This window comes from Salmo salar, chromosome ssa25 (assembly GCF_905237065.1).
Source record: "Salmo salar chromosome ssa25, Ssal_v3.1, whole genome shotgun sequence".
Classification (NCBI taxonomy): Eukaryota; Metazoa; Chordata; class Actinopteri; order Salmoniformes; family Salmonidae; genus Salmo; species Salmo salar.
This window is the reverse complement of record NC_059466.1, coordinates 3324868-3347030: the sequence shown is the minus strand read 5'-3', so window position 1 is coordinate 3347030 and position 22163 is coordinate 3324868. Positions and strand designations below refer to the sequence as shown.

Here is a 22163-nt window from a genome sequence, read left to right as displayed (position 1 = left end):
AGCTAATTTTGAGATAATTTTTTTTACATGAGGCACCAAGACCTTGCTTGATTTACAATGCAAATCTGATGGCAGAGCAGACTAGTTAGGGCCATAGAATGATGTCAAAGCGTAGCCTTTCAAATGGACCTAACGTTAAAAGACTAACAGCCAGTATTTTCTCTAAGCCTGGTCCAATATCGGGGTGCCTTCTCTCCCTAACGGTTTATGCTTATGAATGAAGATCCAACTGCGAGGAACACGAAGCCTGTCCTCTTGTTGGTGTTGAGATGTCATTGACAGCAACATGCATTTTGCCGGCAGGAGCAGCAGCAGCACCGATGCCCCCATCTCCGTCGGTTCATCTTTTCGTTTCTTTGCCTGCCATCAGCATGGGAATCGCCGCAGCATTACTTTTTCAGTTTGGATATGGGGGACTCACCGTAACGTCATTTTTTTCTGAAGATTTGTATTTATATGTCCTTCGCCTTGCTGTGTTTCTTGTTGGGAAGCGTTGGTCTCCTCGTGAAGAAGGGTCCTCCTAAAATCTGCCGATTTTAAACTTCAAAGAGACGGTCTACTTACCTGTTGGACTTGTTTAACTTCTCTAGGGCCAGTGGGACGATTTCGTCCCACCTACGTAACAGCCAGTGGAATCCCGTGGTGCGTTATTCAAATACCTTAGAAATGCTATTACTTCAATTTCTCAAACATATGACTATTTTACACCATTTTAAAGACAAGACTCTCGTTAATCTAACCACACTGTCCGATTTCAAAAAGGCTTTACAACGAAAGCAAAACATTAGATTATGTCAGCAGAGTACCCAGCCAGAAATAATCAGACACCCATTTTTCAAGCTAGCATATAATGTCACATAAACCCAAACCACAGCTAAATGCAGCACTAACCTTTGATGATCTTCATCAGATGACAATCTTAGGACATTATGTTATACAATACATGCATGTTTTGTTCAATCAAGTTCATATTTATATCAAAAACCAGCTTTTTACATTAGCATGTGACGTTCAGAACTAGCATACCCCCCGCAAACTTCCGGTGAATTTACTAAATTACTCACGATAAACGATCACAAAAAACACAACAATTATTTTAAGAATTATAGATACAGAACTCCTCTATGCACTCGCTATGTCCGATTTTAAAATAGCTTTTCGGTGAAAGCACATTTTGCAATATTCTAAGTAGATAGCCCGGCATCACAGGGCTAGCTATTTAGACACCCACCAAGTTTAGTCCTCACCAAAGTCAGATTTACTATAAGAAAAATGTTATTACCTTTGCTGTTCTTCGTCAGAATGCACTCCCAGGACTTCTACTTCAATAACAAATGTTGGTTTGGTTCAAAATAATCCATAGTTATATCCAAATAGCGGCGTTTTGTTCGTGCGTTCAAGACACTATCCGAAAGGGTAAAGAAGGGTGACGCGCCCGACGCGTTTCGTGACAAAAAAAAAATCTAAATATTCCATTACCGTACTTCGAAGCATGTCAACCGCTGTTTAAAATAAATTTTTTATGCCATTTTTCTCGTAAAAAAAGCGATAATATTCCGACCGGGAATCTGTGTTTTAGTACAAAGAGAGAGAAAATAAAAACATGGGGTCGACTCGAGCACGAGCCTGAGTCTCACAGTACTGTGACCAGCCACTATCCAAACGCGCTACTTTTTTTCAGCCAGAGCCTGCAAAGCCACAATTCAGGTTTTTGCCGCCTTCTGAGAGCCCATGGGAGCCGTAGGAAGTGTCACGTAACAGCAGAGATCCCCTGTATTGGATAGAGATAATCAAGAAGGGCAAGAAATTGTCAGACAGGGCACTTCCTGCATGGAATCTTCTCAGGTTTTGGCCTGCCAAATGAGTTCTGTTATACTCACAGACACCATTCAAACAGTTTTAGAAACTTTGGAGTGTTTTCTATCCAAAGCTAATAATTATATGCATATTCTAGTTTCTGGGCAGGAGTAATAATCAGATTAAATCGGGTACATTTTTTATCCGGGCCGTGAAAATACTGCCCCCTAGCCATAACAGGTTAAAAAAGGTGAGTGATTTGTGGTAAAAAAGACAACAAATATAGTGCTGCTGAACCATCAGTATGAACTGTGTGGAGTTAGCAGATGCAATCCCATAATACCCCAGGAACAGCTTGTGAAGACAGCAGCTGACTTTCACTTCCTGGTGGAAGAAATATGGGCTTCTTTCTCAATTCATCTTTCCTCGATTCCTTGCATCTTCTCTCATCGCCTCTTTCTCAGAAAGGATTGGAGAAGACACCCTGAAGGGGGAAACCTTGAAATGGCTGAAAGACTGACTAACCTCTACGGATCGGTTTGTCCCTATACCGGGATGGTTGAGCTAATGTCCAATTTACAGTAGCTATTACAGTGAAAAAATACCATGCTATTGTATGAGGAGAGTGCACAACAACAAAAAATGTATCACGACAATTGGTTTGATATATTCACCTCTGAAGGTAAATAATGACCTTGCATTCAGTAATCTTGCTCCCGTCCTGAGTGTCCCAGAAATAAATGTGCATAGTTTTGTTTGATAAAATACATTTTTATATTCAAATGTAGGAACTGGGTTCTACAGTTTGAACCCCTGCTGTGTCTGGCTCCACACCCACCCTGCCCAGCCATCTAGATGTGTGAAAGTTAGTGTATAAGCTAATGACCCATCATGTATGACATTCCTGGCAGTGTGTAAACTTACACCATATACTTTTTGTATGTTCTCTATAGTTATGTACTTGAAAATGTATCAATGGACCAATTTGGCACACTTCATGTAAAATATTGTCTAGTATTGCAATGCTTCACTGGATCAGTATGAAACTTTGCACACATACTGCTGCCATCTAGTGTCCAAAATCTAAATTGCACCTAAACTGCAATATTATGTTAACTTCTATGGGCTACGTGGGACGCTAGCGTCCCACCCACGGTACACACTATCAACAGCCAGTGAAATATCAGAGCGCCAAATTTGAAAACAACAAAATGTCATAATTCAAATTTCTCAAACATACAACTATTTTACTCCATTTGAAAGATAAACATCTCCTTAACCTCTATGGGCTAGGCGGGACGAATTCGTCCCAACTACGTAACAGCCACTTGAAGCCTGTGGCGCGATTTTCAAAACCTTAAAAATCCTATTACTTCAATTTCTCAAACATATGACTATTTTACAGCTATTTAAAGACAAGACTCTCATTAATCTAACCACACTGTCCGATTTCAAAAAGGCTTTACAACGAAAGCAAAACATTAGATTATGTCAGCAGAGTACCAAGCCAGAAATAATCAGACACCCATTTTTCAAGCTAGCATATAATGTCACAAAAAACCAGAAGACAGCTAAATGCAACACTAACCTTTGATGATCTTCATCAGATGACAACCCTAGGACATTATGTTATACAATACATGCATGTTTTGTTCAATCAAGTTCATATTTATATCAAAAACCAGCTTTTTACATTAGCATGTGACGTTCAGAACTAGCATACCCCCCGCAAACTTCCGGGGAATTCGCTAACATTTTACTAAATTACTCACGATAAACGTTCACAAAAAGCATAACAATTATTTTAAGAATTATAGATACAGACCTCCTCTATGCACTCGATATGTCCGATTTTAAAATAGCTTTTTGGTGAAAGCACATTTTGCAATATTCTAAGTACATAGCCCAGGCATCACGGGCTAGCTATTTAGACACCCGGCAAGTTTAGCACTCACCATAATCATATTTACTATTATAAAAGTTTGATTACCTTTTGTTGTCTTCGTCAGAATGCACTCCCAGGACTGCTACTTCAATAACAAATGTTGGTTTGGTCCAAAATAATCCATCGTTATATCCGAATAGCGGCGTTTTGTTCGTATGCGTTCCAGACACTATCCGAAATGGTAAAGAAGGGTCGCGCGCATGGCGCAATTCGTGACAAAAAATTCTAAATATTCCATTACCGTACTTCGAAGCATGTCAACCGCTGTTTAAAATCAATTTTTATGCAATTTTTCTCGTAGAAAGCGATAATATTCCGACCGGGAATCTCCTTTTCGGCAAACAGAGGAAAAAATCACAAAGACGGGGGCGGTCAGGTCACGCGCCTAAGCCCAGAGTCCCTTGATCGGCCACTTGAGAAAGGCGATAATGTGTTTCAGCCTGGGGCTGGGATGACGACATTCAGGTTTTTCCCGGGCTCTGAGCGCCTATGGACGACGTAGGAAGTGTCACGTTAGAGCAGAGATCCTTAGTAAAAGATAGAGATGGCAAAGAAGTTCCAGAAATGGTCAGACAGGCCACTTCCTGTAAAGGAATCTCTCAGGTTTTGACCTGCCATTTGAGTTCTGTTATACTCACAGACACCATTCAAACAGTTTTAGAAACTTTAGGGTGTTTTCTATCCATATGTAATAAGTATATGGATATTCTAGTTACTGGGTAGGAGTGGTAACCAGATTAAATCGGGTACGTTTTTTATCCAGCCGTGTCAATACTGCCCCCTAGCCCTAACAGGTTAATCTAACCACGTTGTCCGATTTCAAAAAGGCTTTACGGTGAAAGCATAAAGTTAGATTATGTTAGGACAGTACATAGACAAAACATTACACACAGCCATTTTCAATGCAAGAACAGGCGTCACCAAAAGCAGAAAACCAGCTAAAATGATGCACTAACCTTTGACAATCTTCATCAGATGACACTCCTAGGACATTATGTTAGACAATACATGCATTTTTTGTTCTATCAAGTTCATATTTATATCCAAAAACAGCATTTTACAGTGGCGTGTGATGTTCAGAAAATATTTTCCCTCCAATACTGTCGGTGAATCAGCACAACAAATAAAAAAATACTATTCATTAACGTTGATAAAATATTAAACTGTTATTCAAAGATTTATAGATTAACATCTCCTGAATGCAATCGCGTTGACAGATTTCAAAATAACTTTACTGGGAGAGCACACTTTGCAATAATCTGAGTACTGTGGTCAGAAAAAAACAGCAGGCAATTATAAACACCGGCCATCTTGGAGTCATCTAAACGCATAAATAGCATTATAAATATTCACTTACCTTTAATAATCTTCATCAGAAGGCACTTCCAGGAATCCCAGGTCCACAATAAATGTTTTGTTCGATAAAGTTCATGATTTATGTCCAAATAACTCCATGTTGTTCGCTCGTTCTGTAGGCTACTCAAAATGTAGGGCGAGGGAAACAGTGACGACGGAAGTCAAGAAAAAGTTCTATTTACGTTCGTTCAAACATGTCAAACGTTGTATAGCATCAATCTTTAGGGCCTTGAGAACGTGAAACTTCAGTAATATTCCAACCGGACGTTTGCATTGCCTTGAAAAACCTTATGGAACGCAGTGGATTTCTCACATGAACGCGCCTTATGAACTGATGTGATTTTCAGGGCACCTGCTTACCAGCGTTCTCCTTCGGTCTGTGTTTACCGCAAAAGGCTCAAACTACTTTCTAAGACTGTTGACATCTAGTGGAAGCCTTAGGAAGTGCTATTTGAGTCCTAACTCACTGTGTGTCAGAAAGGCAAGGACTTGAGAAAACTACAGGAACCAGATTTTCATTTCCTGCTTGGAATCTTCTCAGGGTTTTGCCTGCCATATTCTGTTTTACTCACAGACGTCATTCAAACAGTTTTGGAAACTTTAGAGTGTTTTCTATCCAAATCTACTAATAATATGCATATCCTAGCTTCTGAGTTTGAGTAGGAGGCAGTTTAATATGGGCATGTATTTCATACGAAAGTGACAATACTGCCCCCTAGCCCCAACAGGTTTTTAAGGCCTTTGTATTGCGTTTCAAAGATGATTAGAATTTATTTTTTTAAAACATGTTTTTTGTTTGTATTATTTTTTACGTGATCTAATGTGTTATATTCTCCTACATTAATTTCACATTTCCACAAACTTCAAACTGTTTCCTTTCAAATGGTATCAAGAATATGCATATCCTTGCTTCAAGTCCTGAGCTACAGGCAGTCAGATTTGGGTATGTTGTTTTAGGCGAAATTTGAAAAAAACGGTACGATTCTTAAGAGGTTTGAGACACGCAGTGGCCTTTCCCTCTTTCCAGACTGTGACAGAGAATGTGATGTTTTGAAACACATCAAAATATATGAACCATGCTCATTTGAGCTACAGATTGGGAGAGATGACCGATAGGGGCGAGAGAGAACAATTGTGCGATTAAATCTTATGTCACAACCTGCCCTCTAAATACACCTCTGCTGTCTTCAACCAGGATCTCAGCGATCATTGCATGCGTCCGTAATGGGTCTGCGGTCAAACTACCACCCCTCATCACTGTCAAACGCTCCCTAAAACACTTCAGCGAGCAGGCCTTTCTAATCGACCTGGCCCGTGTATCCTGGAAGGATATTGACCTCATTCCATCAGTAGAGGATGCCTGGTTATACCATCTGTAGCGCATTACGGTCAGATGCCGAGCAGTTCCCATACCAGGCGATGATGCAACTGTCAGGATGCTCTCAATGGTGCAGCTGTAGAACCTTTTGAGAATCTGGGGACTCATGCTAAATAATTTACAAAATAGCCTCCAACACTCTACTCAGCAAACTGGATGTAGTCTATCACAGTTCCATCTGTTTTGTCACCAAAGCCCCATATACTACCCACCACTGCAACCTGTATGCTCTCGTTGGCTGACCCTCACTACATATTCGTCACCAAACCCACTGGCTCCAGGTAATCTATAAGTCTTTGCTAGGTAAGCCCCGCCTTACCTCAGCTCACTGGTCACCATAGCAACACCCACCCGTAGCACGCGCTCCAGCAGGTATATTTCACTGGTCATCCTCAAAGCCAACACTTCCTTTGGGCGCCTTTCCTTCCAGTTCTCTGCTGCCAATGACTGGAACGAACTGCAAAAATCACTGAAGCTGGAGTCTTATATCTACCTCTCTAACTTTAAGCATCAGCTGTCAGAGCAGCTTATCGATCACTGTACCTGTACACAGCCAATCTGTAAATAGCACATCCAACTACCTCATCCCCATATTGTTATTTATCCTCTTGCTCTTTTGCACCCCAGTATCTCTACTTGCACATCATCATCTGCACATCTATCACTCCAGTGTTAATGCTAAATTGTAATTATTTCGCCTCTGTCCTATTTATTGCCTTACCTCCCTACTGTTCTACATTTGCACACACTGTACCTCGATTTTTCTATTGTGTTTTTGACTGTACATTTGTTTATGTGTAAATGTGTTCTTTTTGTTGCACTGCTTTGCTTTATCTTGGCCAGGTCATAGTTGTAAATGAGAACTTGTTCTCAACTGGCCTACCTGGTTAAATAAAGGTGAAATAAATAAATAAAATGAACTTTGTAGTCTCCTAATGTGCTCTGTTAATTATCCTAACCTGCTGCGTAAATTCTCCTAACATGCTACAAAAAAAGGATCTGGGTTGGTGTTGATATTTTGTTTTTGCTGATAAAGAAACAAACAATATCCATAAATGTAATGTTGTACTGCTCTAATCCTCTCATCCACATAGATACAGTAGAAAGGGTAAGAATACCATTCATCTCTCTTGACAACGATACAATATATACAAAATATCGTCAAAATATTATAAAAAAACAAAAACACATCACATACCTGATAAAGAAACAAACATCTATAAATGGAATGTTGTGCTGCCCTTATGCACCAACTGCTCTCTAGTACAATTAACAACAAAGAGACATGAATAGCCATGCTAGCCCAATGACGACATGTACAGAGAGAAGTACAGTTACTAGCTAGCATGTACAGCATTCACAAATCAACAGATAAAAAGTTAAATGGATTAAATGCATTAATATCACAATATACTGGTAGAACACCATAGTATTACAATGTCAGTGACAATCTAAACTCAGTATCTGTTTTAACATATAGGATTGATTATGATTTTCTTGGCAACATTTTTCAGTAACATACCTCTTCCACATAGATACAGTAGAAAGGGAATAGGAGGAATACCTCATAATGCCATCTATTTTGTGAAGTGCACCAGTCCCTCCTGCAGCAAAGCACCCCGACAACATGATGCTGCCACCCTCGTGCTTCACAGTGTTGATGGTGTTCTTCGGCTTGCATTCCCCCTGAATGCAGAAGGAGAAGGAAGTGTGCGACATTAAAAAGGTCACTTACAACAACAAAAGGAATGTATAATATCAGTCATGGGCACTATTCAGATTTTGTGTAATTATACAACAAGAAATTCAACAGTTGTTACAGTAGCATGGGGAAATATTGTCTTGACACTTTTCCAGGGGAGATGGAGTTTATAGATAGACTGGCTGGGCTGTGGGACAGTGGATGACCATTGATAAATCGAATTAAATCCGTTAACAGGCATTACCCATGGAATGCAGGGAATGAGGTGCTACAACTCCCTGCTATCAACCAATCAGCATCCAGGAACCAAATAATCCATTATATAAATTATAGTTGAACCATGTTTTGAGGCTATACAGTGTTTTACATTTACTTATTTGAGGTTCTGATGGGGTAAGACTAAGAAAGCTCATGAAGCATTTTCTTCAAGAATCAATGGTACAGTTGAAGTTGGAAGTTTACATACACCTTAGCCAAATACATTTAAACTCAGTTTTTCATTATTCCTGACATTTAATCAGAGTAAAAATTCCTGTCTTAGGCCAGTTAAGATCACCACTTTATTTTAACAATGTGAAATATCAGAATAATAGGAGAGAATGATTTATTTCAGCTTTTATTTCTTTCATCACATTCCCAGTGGGTCAGAAGATTACATGCACTCAATTAGTACTTGGTAGCATTGCCTTTAAATGTTTTAACTTGGGTCAAACGTTTCGGGAAGCCTTCCACAAGCTTCCCACAGTTGAATTTTGGCCCATTCCTCTTGACAGAGCTGGAGTAACTGAGTCAGGGTTGTAGGCCTCCTTGCTTGCACACGCTTTTCATTTCTGCCCACAAATGTTCTGTAAGATTGAGGTCAGGGCTTTGTGATGGCCACTCCAATACCTTGACTTTGTTGTCCTTAACTTCTATGGGCTATGTGGGACGCTAGCTAGTGGCAAATTCATAAACAACAAAATGTCATAATTCAACTTTCTCAAACGTACAACTATTTTACACCATTTTAAAGATACACTTCTCCTTGATGTAACCACATTGTCCGATTTCAAAAAGGCTTTACAGCGAAAGCAAAACATTAGATTATGTCAGGAGAGTACCCTGCCAAAAATAAATCACACAGCCATTTTCCAAGCAAGGACATGTGTCAATAAAACCCAAAACACAGCTAAATGAAGCACTAACCTTTGACGATCTTCATCAGATGACACTCCTAGGACATCATGTTACACAATACATGTATGTTTTGTTTGATAAAGTTCATAATTATCCAAAAACAGCATTTTACATTGGCACGTGATGTTCAGAAAATGTATTCCCACCAAAACTTCCGGTGAATGTGCGCATCAATTTACAAAAATACTCATCATAAACGTTGACAAAATATATAACAATTATTTAAAGAATTATAGACTACTCCTGGTGTCAGATTTTAAAATCGCTTTACGGAGAAAGCACATTTTTCAATATTCTGAGTACATAGCTCAGCCATCACAGCAAGCTATACAGACACCCGCCAAGTTCGGGGCCACCTAAACTCAGAATTACTATTAGAAATATTCTCTTACCTTTGCTGATCTTCGTCAGAATGCACTCCCAGGACTGCTACTTCCACAAGAAATGTTGTTTTTGTTCGAAATAATCCATATTTATGTCCAAATACCTCCGTTTTGTTCGTGCGTTCAGAGCACTATCCAAAGGCATAACGCGCGAGCACGGTACCAGAGATGAAAAGCAAAAATGTTCCATTACCGTACTTAGAAGCATGTCAAACGCTGTTGTTTAAAATCAATCTTTATGGTATTTTTAATGTAAAATTGCGATAATATTCCAACCGGACAATAGCGTATTCATTCAAGGAGAAATAGATGGAACAGTATGCTCGCGGGACCGCGCATATCCAATCCCTTTGTTGCCAGGCAGTCCACTCAGTAACTGAGCTCCTATTATCTGCCCAGTGACAGGAGAATGCTGAAACAACTTTCTGAAGGCTTTTGACAGCCAATGGAAGCCTTAGGAAGTGCAACGTAACCCCACAGATACTGTAGTTTCGAAAGGGACTAGAAAGAAGAACTACAATTCTCAGATCCTCCACTTCCTGGTTGACTTTTTCTCAGGTTTTTGCCTGCCATATGAGTTCTGTTATACTCACAGACACCATTCAAACAGCTTTAGAAACTTCAGAGTGTTTTCTATCCAAATCTTCTAATAATATGCATATTCTAGTTTCTGGGCCAGAGTAGTAACCTGTTTAAATTGGGTACGTTTTTCATCCGGCCGTGAAAATACTGCCCCCTACACCCCAACAGGTTAAGCCATTTTGCCACAACTTTGGAAGTATGCTTGGGGTCATTGTCCATTTGGAAGACCCATTTGCGACCAAGCTTTAACTTCCTGACTGATGTCTTGAGATGTTGCTTCAATATATCCACATCATTTTCCTACCTCATAATGCCATCTATTTTGTGAAGTGCACCAGTCCCTCCTGCAGTAAAGCACCCCCACGACATGATGCTGCCACCCCTGTGCTTCACAGTTGAGATGGTGTTCTTCGGCTTGCAAGCCTCCCACTTTTTCCTCCAAACATAACAATGGTCATTATGGCCAAACAGTTCTATTTTTGTTTCATCAGACCAGAGGACATTTCTCCAAAAAGTACGATCTTTGTCCCCATGTGCAGTTGCAAACCGTAGTCTGGCTTTTTTATGGCGGTTTTGGAGCAGTGGCTTCCTCCTTGCTGAGTGGCCTTTCAGGTTATGTTGCTATTGGACTCATTTTACTGTGGACATAGATACTTTTGTATCTGTTTCCTCCAGCATCTTCACACGGTCCTTTGCTGTTGTTCTGGGATTGATTTGTACTTTTCGCACCAAAGTACGTTCATCTCTAGGAGACAGAACGCATCTTCTTCCTGAGCGGTACGATGGCTGCGTGGTCCCATGGTGTTTATACTTGCGTACTATTGTTTGTACAGATGAACGTGGTACCTTCAGGCATTTAGAAATTGCTCCCAAGGATGAACCAGACTTATGGAGGTCTACAATTTATTTTCTGAGGTCTTGGCTGATTTATGTTGATTTCCCCATGATGTCAAGCAAAAAGGCACTGAGTTTGAAGGTAGGCCTTGAAATACATCCACAGGTACACCTCCAATTGACTCAAATGATGTCAATTAGCCTATCAGAAGCTTCTAAAGCCATGTCATAATTTTCAGGAATTTGTCTTAGCGTTTGTAAACTTCTGACCCACTGGAATTGTGATACAGTGAATTATAAGTGAAATAATCTGTCTGTAAACAATTGTTGGGAAAATTACTTGTGTCCTGCACAAAGTAGATGTCTTAACCGACTTGCCAAAACTATAGTTTGTTAACAAGAAATTTGTGGAGTGGTTGATTAACGAGTTCTAATGACTCCAACCTAAGTGTATGTAAACTTCCGACTTCAACTGTATATCATGAATTTAAAATAGATGTAGCAATGGCAGATTGACCCTTTGTGACAAATAGTGGCCTCATGATGTGTGTTGTTCCTCAGGGCCAGATTCAAGAGCTCAGAGAGGAAAACACGACCTGGAACCAGAGGCTAAAAGCAGAGGAATACCGGAGGAGTGAGATGCAGAGAGAAATCAGGTAGACCTACTGCCAACACACAACACCTCTCTCACTATTCACTCTTATCTTACAGACCACTAGACTGTGCATTGTTACATCTGTAACTTCACTCCAATTTCAAAAGTGAATACTACTGTTTATTGTAGCTTTTCATGACAATTACGCTTGCATTGAGTGACATGCTACGTGGTCAATGTGAGTGCTCCCTACTCTTGCAAGAAAATCTGACGCCATTGACGGGTGTCTCTCGATGTGATTTGGGCTTTAATGACGCTAAGCAACAGCACTGCCCTATCCTTCTCCCTCCATAATATAACATATGCCATAGCAGATGCTTTTATCCAAACAGACTTAAGCATGCATACTATTTACATATGGATGGTCCCAGAAATCAAACCCACAGTCCTAGCATTGCAAGCGCCATGCTTTACCAACTGAGCCATACAGGACCTCCAGAATGTATAGTGTGGTTTTTTTGCATCCAAAATGACACTCTATTTCCCAGTGGTGGAAAATGTACCCAATTGTCGTACTTGAGTAAAAGTAAATATACCTTAATAGAAAACGACTCAAGTAAAAGTGAAAGTCACCCATAACTACTTGAGTAAAAGTCTAAAAGTATTTGGTTTTAAATATACTTAAGTATCAAAAGTAAATGTAATTGCTAAAATATACTTAAGTATCAAAAGTAAAATTACAAGTACAAGTATAAATCATATTCAAATTCCTTATATTAAGCAAACCAGACGTCACCATTTTCTTGTGTTAAAAATGCACGGACAGCCAGGGCCAAACTCCAACACTCAGACATCGTTTAGTGAGTCCGCCAGATCGGAGCCAGTAGGGATGACCAGGGATGTTCTCTTGATAAGTGGGTGAATTGGACCATGTTCCTGTCCTGCTAAGCATAAAAAAATGTAAAGGGGGAAAAAGTATGGAGTAAAAAGTACTTTTTTTAAAAGTCTGCTTTTGGTCATAACCAGTGTTAAGTGGGTGCCCTTTTCTCTCAGCATTCTAACAATGTACACAAGGGGATTGAGATAACGACCCCTGTACTACCCTGCCTGCCACTCTAGTGTATCACCAGGATAAACCCAGTGACCCACAGCCTGCTTGTGACTGTGGGAGTCATGGTGTATAGTTAAAATACCACACAGTGTATAGTTTTATAGCCAATGATTAATTTTAATGCGCCCCTGCTGTGCGGTTCAAGGCATTTACCATTTATGACATGTGTTTTGTGATAGTGCTTACAGTGTGGTGTTTCTGGCACCTACGTATGGCGCCCTCTGTTGATTGATTATGGATTTATGGTTGTATAACACTTATTATTATTTTTTAAATTAACCTTCATTTAACTAGGCAAGTCAGTTATGGGCAGAGGCAAGCCTCATCTGGAATTATCACACTCATACTGGCTGAAGAAATAGGATTAGAAGTGAGATGCTACTATATTTGCCTTACATATATTTGATAGTTTACTACAATGACTTTACATATTCTCTACATATGTTTTATAGTTTAATGAGTCTTATTTAGACGTTAAGTGTTACTCGCCCTCTTGTTGTGCCATTCCAGAAAGACTCCCTGTATCTGGAGCAGGAGCTGGAGAACCTCAAAGTAGTATTGGAGATCAAGAACAAACAGCTGCACCAACAGGACCACAAACTCATGCAGATGGACAAACTTATGAGCACCATAGATACCCCACCCATTTACTGTCAATGACATATAGTTCACAGACATCCATTTTAAGACAGAAACAATGTTGATTTCATCTGGCATGTTTAATGTTTTTGTTGTTTTTGTAGATAGAGAAAAGCGTTAAGATGGACAAATGCCTTAAAGGTCCAACAGGAGAATGAGGACCTGAAAGTCCGCATGGACAGAAATTCTGCTTTGTCAAGGTAAAATAACTCCTCATTCTCTCTTTCTCCTCTGTTCTTAAATCAATCTGGGACTGGTTTGTCTATGGGCTTCTATGGATCTACTGTATGTGTGTTTTCTCCTCTCTAACTCGTCTTGACATCCCTTTCCAGACAACTGCCCACAGTGCAGGTGATGCTGCATGAGTCTCTCCACAAGGAATCCAAGGTGAACAAGCGGCTGTCAATGGAGAACGAGGAGCTCATGTGGAAGCTGCACAACAGGGACCTGAACAGCCCCCACAAGATGTCCCCCACCTCCCCCTCGCACCACTCCCTCAAGCTCCAATCACCTCGCAGCTCTGCCTTCTTCACCAGCCCCATCCAATCACCTTGCAACTCTGCAGTCTTCTCCCGTCTCACCCAGATAACAGCGACCCACTGCTTTCAGAAAGCAGACACTCTCTCGCTCTCCTGTGATTGGACATAGTCCAGGAAGCAGCCTCTCTCTCTCCTTTCTTATTGGACCGAGTCATCCCTCCATACTGAAGAGCTTTATTAGCTGACATGGTACCCAGAGTTGACTACGGTAGTATTCCTGAATTGATCTACTTTCTGTTCACACTTACTGCAGATCAATGACTCTATGAGAAAAGACTGTTGCGCAGAAGCACTTACTGAGTGAGGCCACCCCTTGTTTTCACTTTGCCTTTCTTGTCTGATATTATAGGTGGAAAAAAAGAAATCTCAGGACCTGTATATAATGATACACTATATTTGCTACTCTTCTTTCTCAGTGGTCGTCACACACACAAACACACCAGTGCCATTGGAAAGAGACACAGAACCGGGAAGATGTCTTGGGGGGGGGGTTGCTGCAATGTTTTTTGGTCGACGGTGTAATATTCATATGTGAATACATACTGAATTATAATTGGATGCATTTTACCGCCGTATCATACTGTGCGGTGATTGGTTAAGACCACCCAGACGGTTAGGTCATGGGCAGTTGATCGTGGTTGGAGATAGGCTAACATGTAGTTGTAACTAGTTAATAAAGAGTTATGTTAAGAAACATCCTGTGGTTCTGCGTTTTATTATTTTGTACAAAGCGTACAAAACAAGACAGACGGGGGGGCAGATTACATTTTTGGGTCGCTACAGACGGCTATATCGGTCCGCTAATACAGGACTAGTAAATGCCCTGTGCACTACTTTTGTGAAGATTAAAAAATGTATATATATTCATATATTCTTTTCCGATTTTTCAGGGGGTGCTGCAGAATGATGCATCTTGCCATAGAGATCTTGGTATTTACAAAATTACATTGATTGGCACAAGATGGGAGCTATAGTAAATAACTGAAAGGTGTGAGTCAAACCAGAGAGGAAGAAGCAAAGCGTTTTTGTATGGAGGTCAATGAGTGTCGAATTTGATTAACAAAAATGTAATGGCTTATTTGCTACGTGTGGCTTAATTGATATAATACAGGTTGTTACGAGTGTACTGATGAGCAGGACATGTGACATTTTAAATCGGACTTGTGCCTGTTGTTCACACGCGTATCTGCCCTCACACTGGCTATAATGGTCCCACAGAAATGTGTTAGTCACACGTAATATCTCAGTTGGCCCAAGGGGGTCGCTGCATCATTCGTGGAGGATGAAATGTTTACTGTTGCCTTGCTTATTTGGATCACCATCTGCTTTTGCAGAATCATCAGTTACTCTTCCTGGGGTCCACAAAAAAAACTAAACATGAAAAAAGTAACAAAACACTGATAGACAAGGACAGTCACACAAATGTAAAATATAAAAATATACATACAATACAACAACAAAAATGATACAAACCATAAAATGAAAAAAGTATGTGTGTGTCTGTGTGTGTATGTCCCCTCACAGTCCCCGCCGTTCCATGATATCTGTTTTTTAAAGGTAATGTTTATGGTCATACTCTTTATGCCAACTGGCGGCTCACGGGCTGAATTTGGCCCCTGGGTGATTATTATAGTTTTATTACATTAAAGACATTAAAAACACCAGCTCCAATTGATTGTAATTTTGAAAATCTGTTCCAAAGTATTTTAATGCATAAAAGAGAGATTATGTACGAAAAAGTATGAAAAATGTATGCACTCAATAGTGGATAAGAGCAGCTGCTGAATTACTAAAAATACAAATGTAAATATGTTATCGTATACAAATGATAACAAATATGATATACAGTACACACAAGAGTGTGCAAAGCTGTCATCAAGGCAAATGGTGGCTACTTTGATGAATCTAAAATATATTTTTATTTGTTTTACACTTTTTTGGTTACTACATGATTCCATATGTTTTATTTCATAGTTTTGATGTCTTCACTATTATTCTACAACGTAGAAAATAGTACAAATAAATAAAAACCCTTGAATGAGTAGGTGTGTCCAAACTTTTGACTGGTACGGCATGTTTGGGCTTCTTGTGGTCAATTTGCAGTCATCGGCCAGCGGCTGAGTCTAGTTGATGATCCTCAACTCCAGTTGAGGTTTAACTTTTAGAGAATGTTTGGAACCAAATGCAATGCTTTTAGTTGTAGATATATTTAAGACCAGTTTATTATTAATCACCCATTCTGATAATGACTGTAACTCCTTATTTAGAATTTCAGTGAGCTCACTGGCTTTGGGTGCTGACATGTAGTGTGTGGAATCATCATGGTCATTCTAGCTTTAAAACACGTTTCTGTCCTGTATGTTGCGAGCGTTACTGTACCCTTTTCTCACGGTTGGCTGTTATTCCATCTGGTTGTTTTTAATCATGTAATCTGTATAGTAATACAGGATGCATTTGCATAAATATGAACATAAATCCTTCTACAACACATACTTCTCAATACCATTGTAATCACTTCTCATAGATAATTCATGAGAGCTTTCTCTGTAGGAATGTTGCTTTCAGCGATGTATCCACCACATGCATGGTATCCTTCATAAATTGGATATTGAGAATCATTTCCTGTGTATTTTTAATGTTGATGGTCTTTACTGTAATTACTCATTTACAGGTCATATAGACCTCTAACTGTTCAGTACTACAGGTTGGTGGCCTGAGGACTCAAAGCTGTGTGTTTTCAATTATGTTTTTTTGTTGGTTTGTTTGTTTCACCATTGGACCAATTCAAACCACTGTTTGTGCATGTTTGATGACTTGTTGTCTAGCACACCTCCCTCACCCAATCCTCCTACTGCAGCTTTAAAGTTGTGGTGTTTACAAAGATGTCACTACAGTTAAAAATGATGGATGGGATACATGTCACAAAATAACTTGCTTGGATGTTGAAATTATAGGTGTGTTGAAAAAACTGTTGATATGCAATTAACCTGTTGGGGATAGGGGCAGTATTTGCACGGCCGGATAAAAAACGTACCCGATTTAATCTGGTTACTACTCCTGCCCAGTAACTATAATCTTCATATAATTGTTTGATTTGGATAGAAAACACCCTAAAGTTTCTAAAACTGTTGGAATGGTGTCTGTGAGTATAACAGAACTCATTTGGCAGGCCAAAACCTGAGAAGATTCCAAACAGGAAGCGCTCTCTCTGACTATTTCTTGACCTTCTTGATCATCTCTATCCAAAACAGGGGATCTCTGGCATAACGTGACATTTTCTAACGTTCCCAAAGGCTCTCAGAAGGCGCCAGAATGTTGAATGGTGACTTTGCAGGCCATGGCTGAAAAACAGTAGCGCATTTGGATAGTGGTCGATCTGAGAACAATGAGACTGGGGGCGCGTGCACGAGTTGACACCATGTTTTTATTTTTTCGTCTTTGAACGAAAACAGGGTTTCCCGGTCGGAATATTAACGCTTTTTTACGAGATAAATCGCATAAAAATTGATTTTAAACAGCGTTTGACATGCTTCGAAGTACGGTAATGGAATATTTTGATTTTTTTGTCACGAAACGCGCCGTGCGCATCACCCTTCTTTACCCTTCGGATAGTGTCTTGAACGCACGAACAAAACGCCGCTATTTGGATATAACTATGGATTATTTGGAACCAAACCAACATTTGTTATTGAAGTAGAAGTCCTGGGAGTGCATTCTGACGAAGAACAGCAAAGGTAATCCAATTTTTCTTATAGTAAATCTGAGTTTGGTAAGTAGCAAACTTGGTGGGTGTCAAAATAGCTAGCCCGTGATGGCCGGGCTATCTACTCAGAATATTGCAAAATGTGCTTTCACCGAAAAGCTACTTTAAAATCAGACACCGCGATTGCATAAAGGAGTTCTGTATCTATAATTCTTAAAATAATTGTTATGTTTGTTGTGAACGTTTATCGTGAGTAATTTAGTAAATTCACCGGAAGTGTTCGCAAGCGTCCCACCTAGCCCATAGAGGTTAATAAAGTCCTATATGAAATCAAAAGCAGATCATTATAGGGATTTATTGTTCTATGTTGACACACTTTCTTAGTTGGTTTCCATGTTAACCTATTTTGGATAGGGGGCAGTATCTTCACGGCCGGATAAAAAACGTATCCGATTTAATCTGGTTACTACTCCTGTCCAGAAACTAGAATATGCATATAATTAGTATATTTGGATAGAAAACACTCTAAAGTTTCTAAAACTGTTTGAATGGTGTCTGTGAGTATAACAGAACTCATATGGCAGGCCAAAACCTGAGAAGATTCCATTCAGGAAGTGCCCTGTCTGACAATTTGTTCTCCTTCTAGGGCATCTCTATCAAAAATACAGCATCTCTGCTGTAACGTGACATTTTCTAAGGCTTCCATTGGCTCTAGGAAGGCGCCAGAAAGTGGAATGAGAGCTCTCCAGTCTCTGGGCGAAAAGCAGGTGTTTTTGTGAGTGGTCCTTCTGAGAACAATGACACTGAGGCGCGCGTGCACGAGACGACTCCATTTTTTTCTTTCAGTGTTTGAATGAACACAACGTCGCCCGGTTGAAATATTATCGCTATTTTACAAGAAAAATAGCATAAAAAATTATTTTAAACAGCGTTTGACATGCTTCGAAGTACGGTAATGGAATATTTTGAAATGTTTTTGAATATAACTATGGATTATTTGGAACCAAAACAACATTTGTTGTTGAAGTAGAAGTCCTGGGAGTGCATTCTGACGAAGAACAGCAAAGGTAATCCAATTTTTCTAATAGTAATTCTGAGTTTAGGTTGTCCCAAACTTCAATTTCTCAAACATATGAATATTTTACACTATTTTAAAGACAAGACTCTCCTTTATCCTCTCTAGGCTAGGCGGGACGAATTCGTCCCACCTACGTAACAGCCACTGCTATCCTGTGGCGCGATTTTCAAAACCTTCAAAATCCTATTACTTCAATTTCTCAAACATATGACTATTTTACAGCCATTTAAAGACAAGACTCTCGTTAATCTAACCACACTGTCCGATTTCAAAAAGGCTTTACAACGAAAGCAAAACATTAGATTATGTCAGCAGAGTACCAAGCCAGAAATAATCAGACACCCATTTTTCAAGCCAGCATATAATGTCACATAAACCCAGAAGACAGCTAAATGCAGCACTCACCTTTGATGATCTTCATCAGATGACAACCCTAGGACATTATGTTATACAATACATGCATGTTTTGTTCAATCAAGTTCATATTTATATCAAAAACCAGCTTTTTACATTAGCATGTGACGTTCAGAACTAGCATACCCCCCGCAAACTTCCGGGGAATTCGCTAACATTTTACTAAATTACTCACGATAAACGTTCACAAAAAGCATAACAATTATTTTAAGAATTATAGATACAGACCTCCTCTATGCACTCGATATGTCCGATTTTAAAATAGCTTTTTGGTGAAAGCACATTTTGCAATATTCTAAGTACATAGCCCAGGCATCACGGGCTCGCTATTTAGACACCCGGCAAGTTTAGCACTCACCATAATCATATTTACTATTATAAAAGTTTCATTACCTTTTGTTGTCTTCGTCAGAATACACACCCAGGACTGCTACTTCAATAACAAATGTTGGTTTGGTCCAAAATAATCCATCGTTATATCCGAATAGCGGCGTTTTGTTCGTGCGTTCCAGACACTATCCGAAATAGTAAAGAAGTGTCACGCGCATGGCGCAATTCGTGACAATAAAATTCGAAGTATTCCATTATCGTACTTCGAAGCATGTCAACCGCTGTTTAAAATCAATTTTTACGACATTTTTCTCGTAGAAAAGCGATAATATTCCGACAGGGAATCTCCTTTTCGGCAAACAGAGGAAAAAATCCCAAAGGCGGGGGCGGTCGGGGTCACGCGCATAAGCCAGTGTCTCTTGATCGGCCACTTGAGAAAGGCGATAATGTGTTTCAGCCTGGGGCTGGAATGACGACATTCTGTTTTTTCCCGGGCTCTGAGCGCCTATGGACGACGTGGGAAGTGTCACGTTAGAGCAGAGATCCTTAGTAAATGATAGAGATGGAAAAGAAGTTCAACAAATGGTCAGACAGGCCACTTCCTGTAAAGGAATCTCTCAGGTTTTGACCTGCCATTTGAGTTCTGTTATACTCACAGACACCATTCAAACAGTTTTAGAAAATTTTGGGTGTTTTCTATCCATATGTAATAAGTATATGCATATTCTAGTTACTGGGTAGGAGTGGTAACCAGATTAAATCGGGTATGTTTTTTATCCAGCCGTGTCAATGCTGCCCCCTAGCCCTAACAGGTTATCTAACCACATTGTCCGATTTCAAAAAGGCTTTACAATGAAAGCAAAACATTAGATTATGTCAGGAGAGTACCCTCCCAAAAATAATCACACAGCCATTTTCAAAGCAAGCATATATGTCACAAAAACCAAAACCACAGCTAAATGCAGCACTAACCTTGTGATGATCTTCATCAGATGACACTCCTAGGACATTATGTTATACAATACATGCATGTTTTGTTCAATCAAGTTCATATTTATATCAAAAAACAGCTTTTTACATTAGCATGTGATGTTCAGAACTAGCATACCCACCGCAAACTTCCGGTGAATTTGCTAAATTACTCACGATAAACGTTCACAAAAAAACATAATGATTTTAAGAATTATAGATACAGAACTCCTTTATGCAATCGCGGTGTCAGATTTTAAAATAGCTTTTCGGTGAAAGCACATTTTGCAATATTCTGAGTACATAGCCCGGCCATCACGGCTAGCTAATTTGACACCCACCAAGTTTGGCCCTCACCAAACTCAGATTTACTATAAGAAAATTTGGACAGGTTAAGTCATTCCACAGATTCTCAATTAGATTGAGGTCTTGGCTTTGACTAGGCCATTCCAAGACATTTAAATGTTTCCCCTTAAACCACTCGAGTGTTGCTTTAGCAGTATGCTTAGGGTCATTATCCTGCTGGAAGGTGAACCTTTGTCCCAAATCTCTGGAAGACTGAAACAGGTTTCCCTCAAGAATTTCCCTGTATTTAGCAGCATCCATAATTCCTTCAATTCAGACCAGTTTCCCAGTCCCTGCCAATGAAAAACATCCCCACAGCATGTTGCTGCCACCACCATGCTTCACTGTGGGGATTGTGTTCTCGGGGTGATGGGAGGTGTTGGGTTTGCGCCAGACATAGCGTTTTCCTTGATGGCCAAAAAGTTACATTTTAGTCTCATCTGACCAGGGTACTTTCGACCATATGATTGGGGAGTCTCCCACATGCCTTTTTGCAAACACCAAATGTGTTTGCTTATTTCTTTCTTTAAGCAATGGCTTTTTTACATTTATATTTACATTTTAGTCATTTAGCAGACGCTCTTATCCAGAGCCACTTACAGTAGTGAATGCATACATTTCAATTCATTTCATTAATTAAAAAAAAAATAATTCCCCCATACATTTTTCTGGCCACTCTTCCATAAAGCCCAGCTCTGTGGAGTGTACGGCTTGGATAGATACTCCAATCTCCGCTGTGGAGCTTTGCAGCTCCTTCAGTGTTATCTTTGGTCTTTTTTTTGCCTCTCTGATTAATGCCCTCCTTGCCTGGTCCATGAGTTTTGGTGGGCGGCCCTCTTTTGGCAGGTTTGTTGTGGCGCCATGTTCTTTCCATTTTTTAATAACAGATTTAATGGTGGTCCGTGGGATGTTCAAAGTTTCAGATATTTTTTTTATAACCCAACCCTGACCTGTTTGGAGGGCTCTTTGGTCTTCATATTGCCGCTTGCTTGGTGGTGCCCCTTGCTTAGCGGTGTTGCAGACTCTGGGGCCTTTCAGAACATGTGACACTTAAATAAAGTCCACCTGTGTGCAATCTAACTAATGTGTCTTCTGAAGGTAATTGGTTGCACCAGATTTTATTTAGGGGCTTCATAGCAAATAACAAGTTATTTTCTTTCATTTCACTTCACCAATTTGGACTATTTTGTGTATGTCCATTACATGAAATCCAATTAAAAATCAATTTAAATTACAGGTTGTAATGCAACAAAATAAGAAATACACCATAAATACTTTTGCAAGGCA

The 22163-nt window shown here is 39.7% G+C and overlaps 1 protein-coding gene across 2 annotated transcripts in view; it reads left to right on the top strand.

Annotated features, from left to right (window-relative positions):
* Positions 1-14108, top strand: part of LOC106586054 (interferon regulatory factor 2) — a 29598-nt gene extending 15490 nt beyond the window's left edge. The window contains exons 9-12 of one of the 2 annotated variants that reach the window (XM_045707408.1): positions 11715-11809; positions 13154-13229; positions 13370-13698; positions 13831-14108. In XM_045707408.1, coding sequence (XP_045563364.1) covers positions 11715-11809; positions 13154-13229; positions 13370-13519 — 321 coding nt within the window. In that variant the 3' untranslated portion in view covers positions 13520-13698; positions 13831-14108. Of the gene's footprint in view, positions 1-11714; positions 11810-13153; positions 13230-13369; positions 13699-13830 lie in introns of those variants that run through there. The other variant, XM_045707409.1, reaches the window with a different exon arrangement.
* Positions 14109-22163: the final 8055 nt, after the last annotated feature.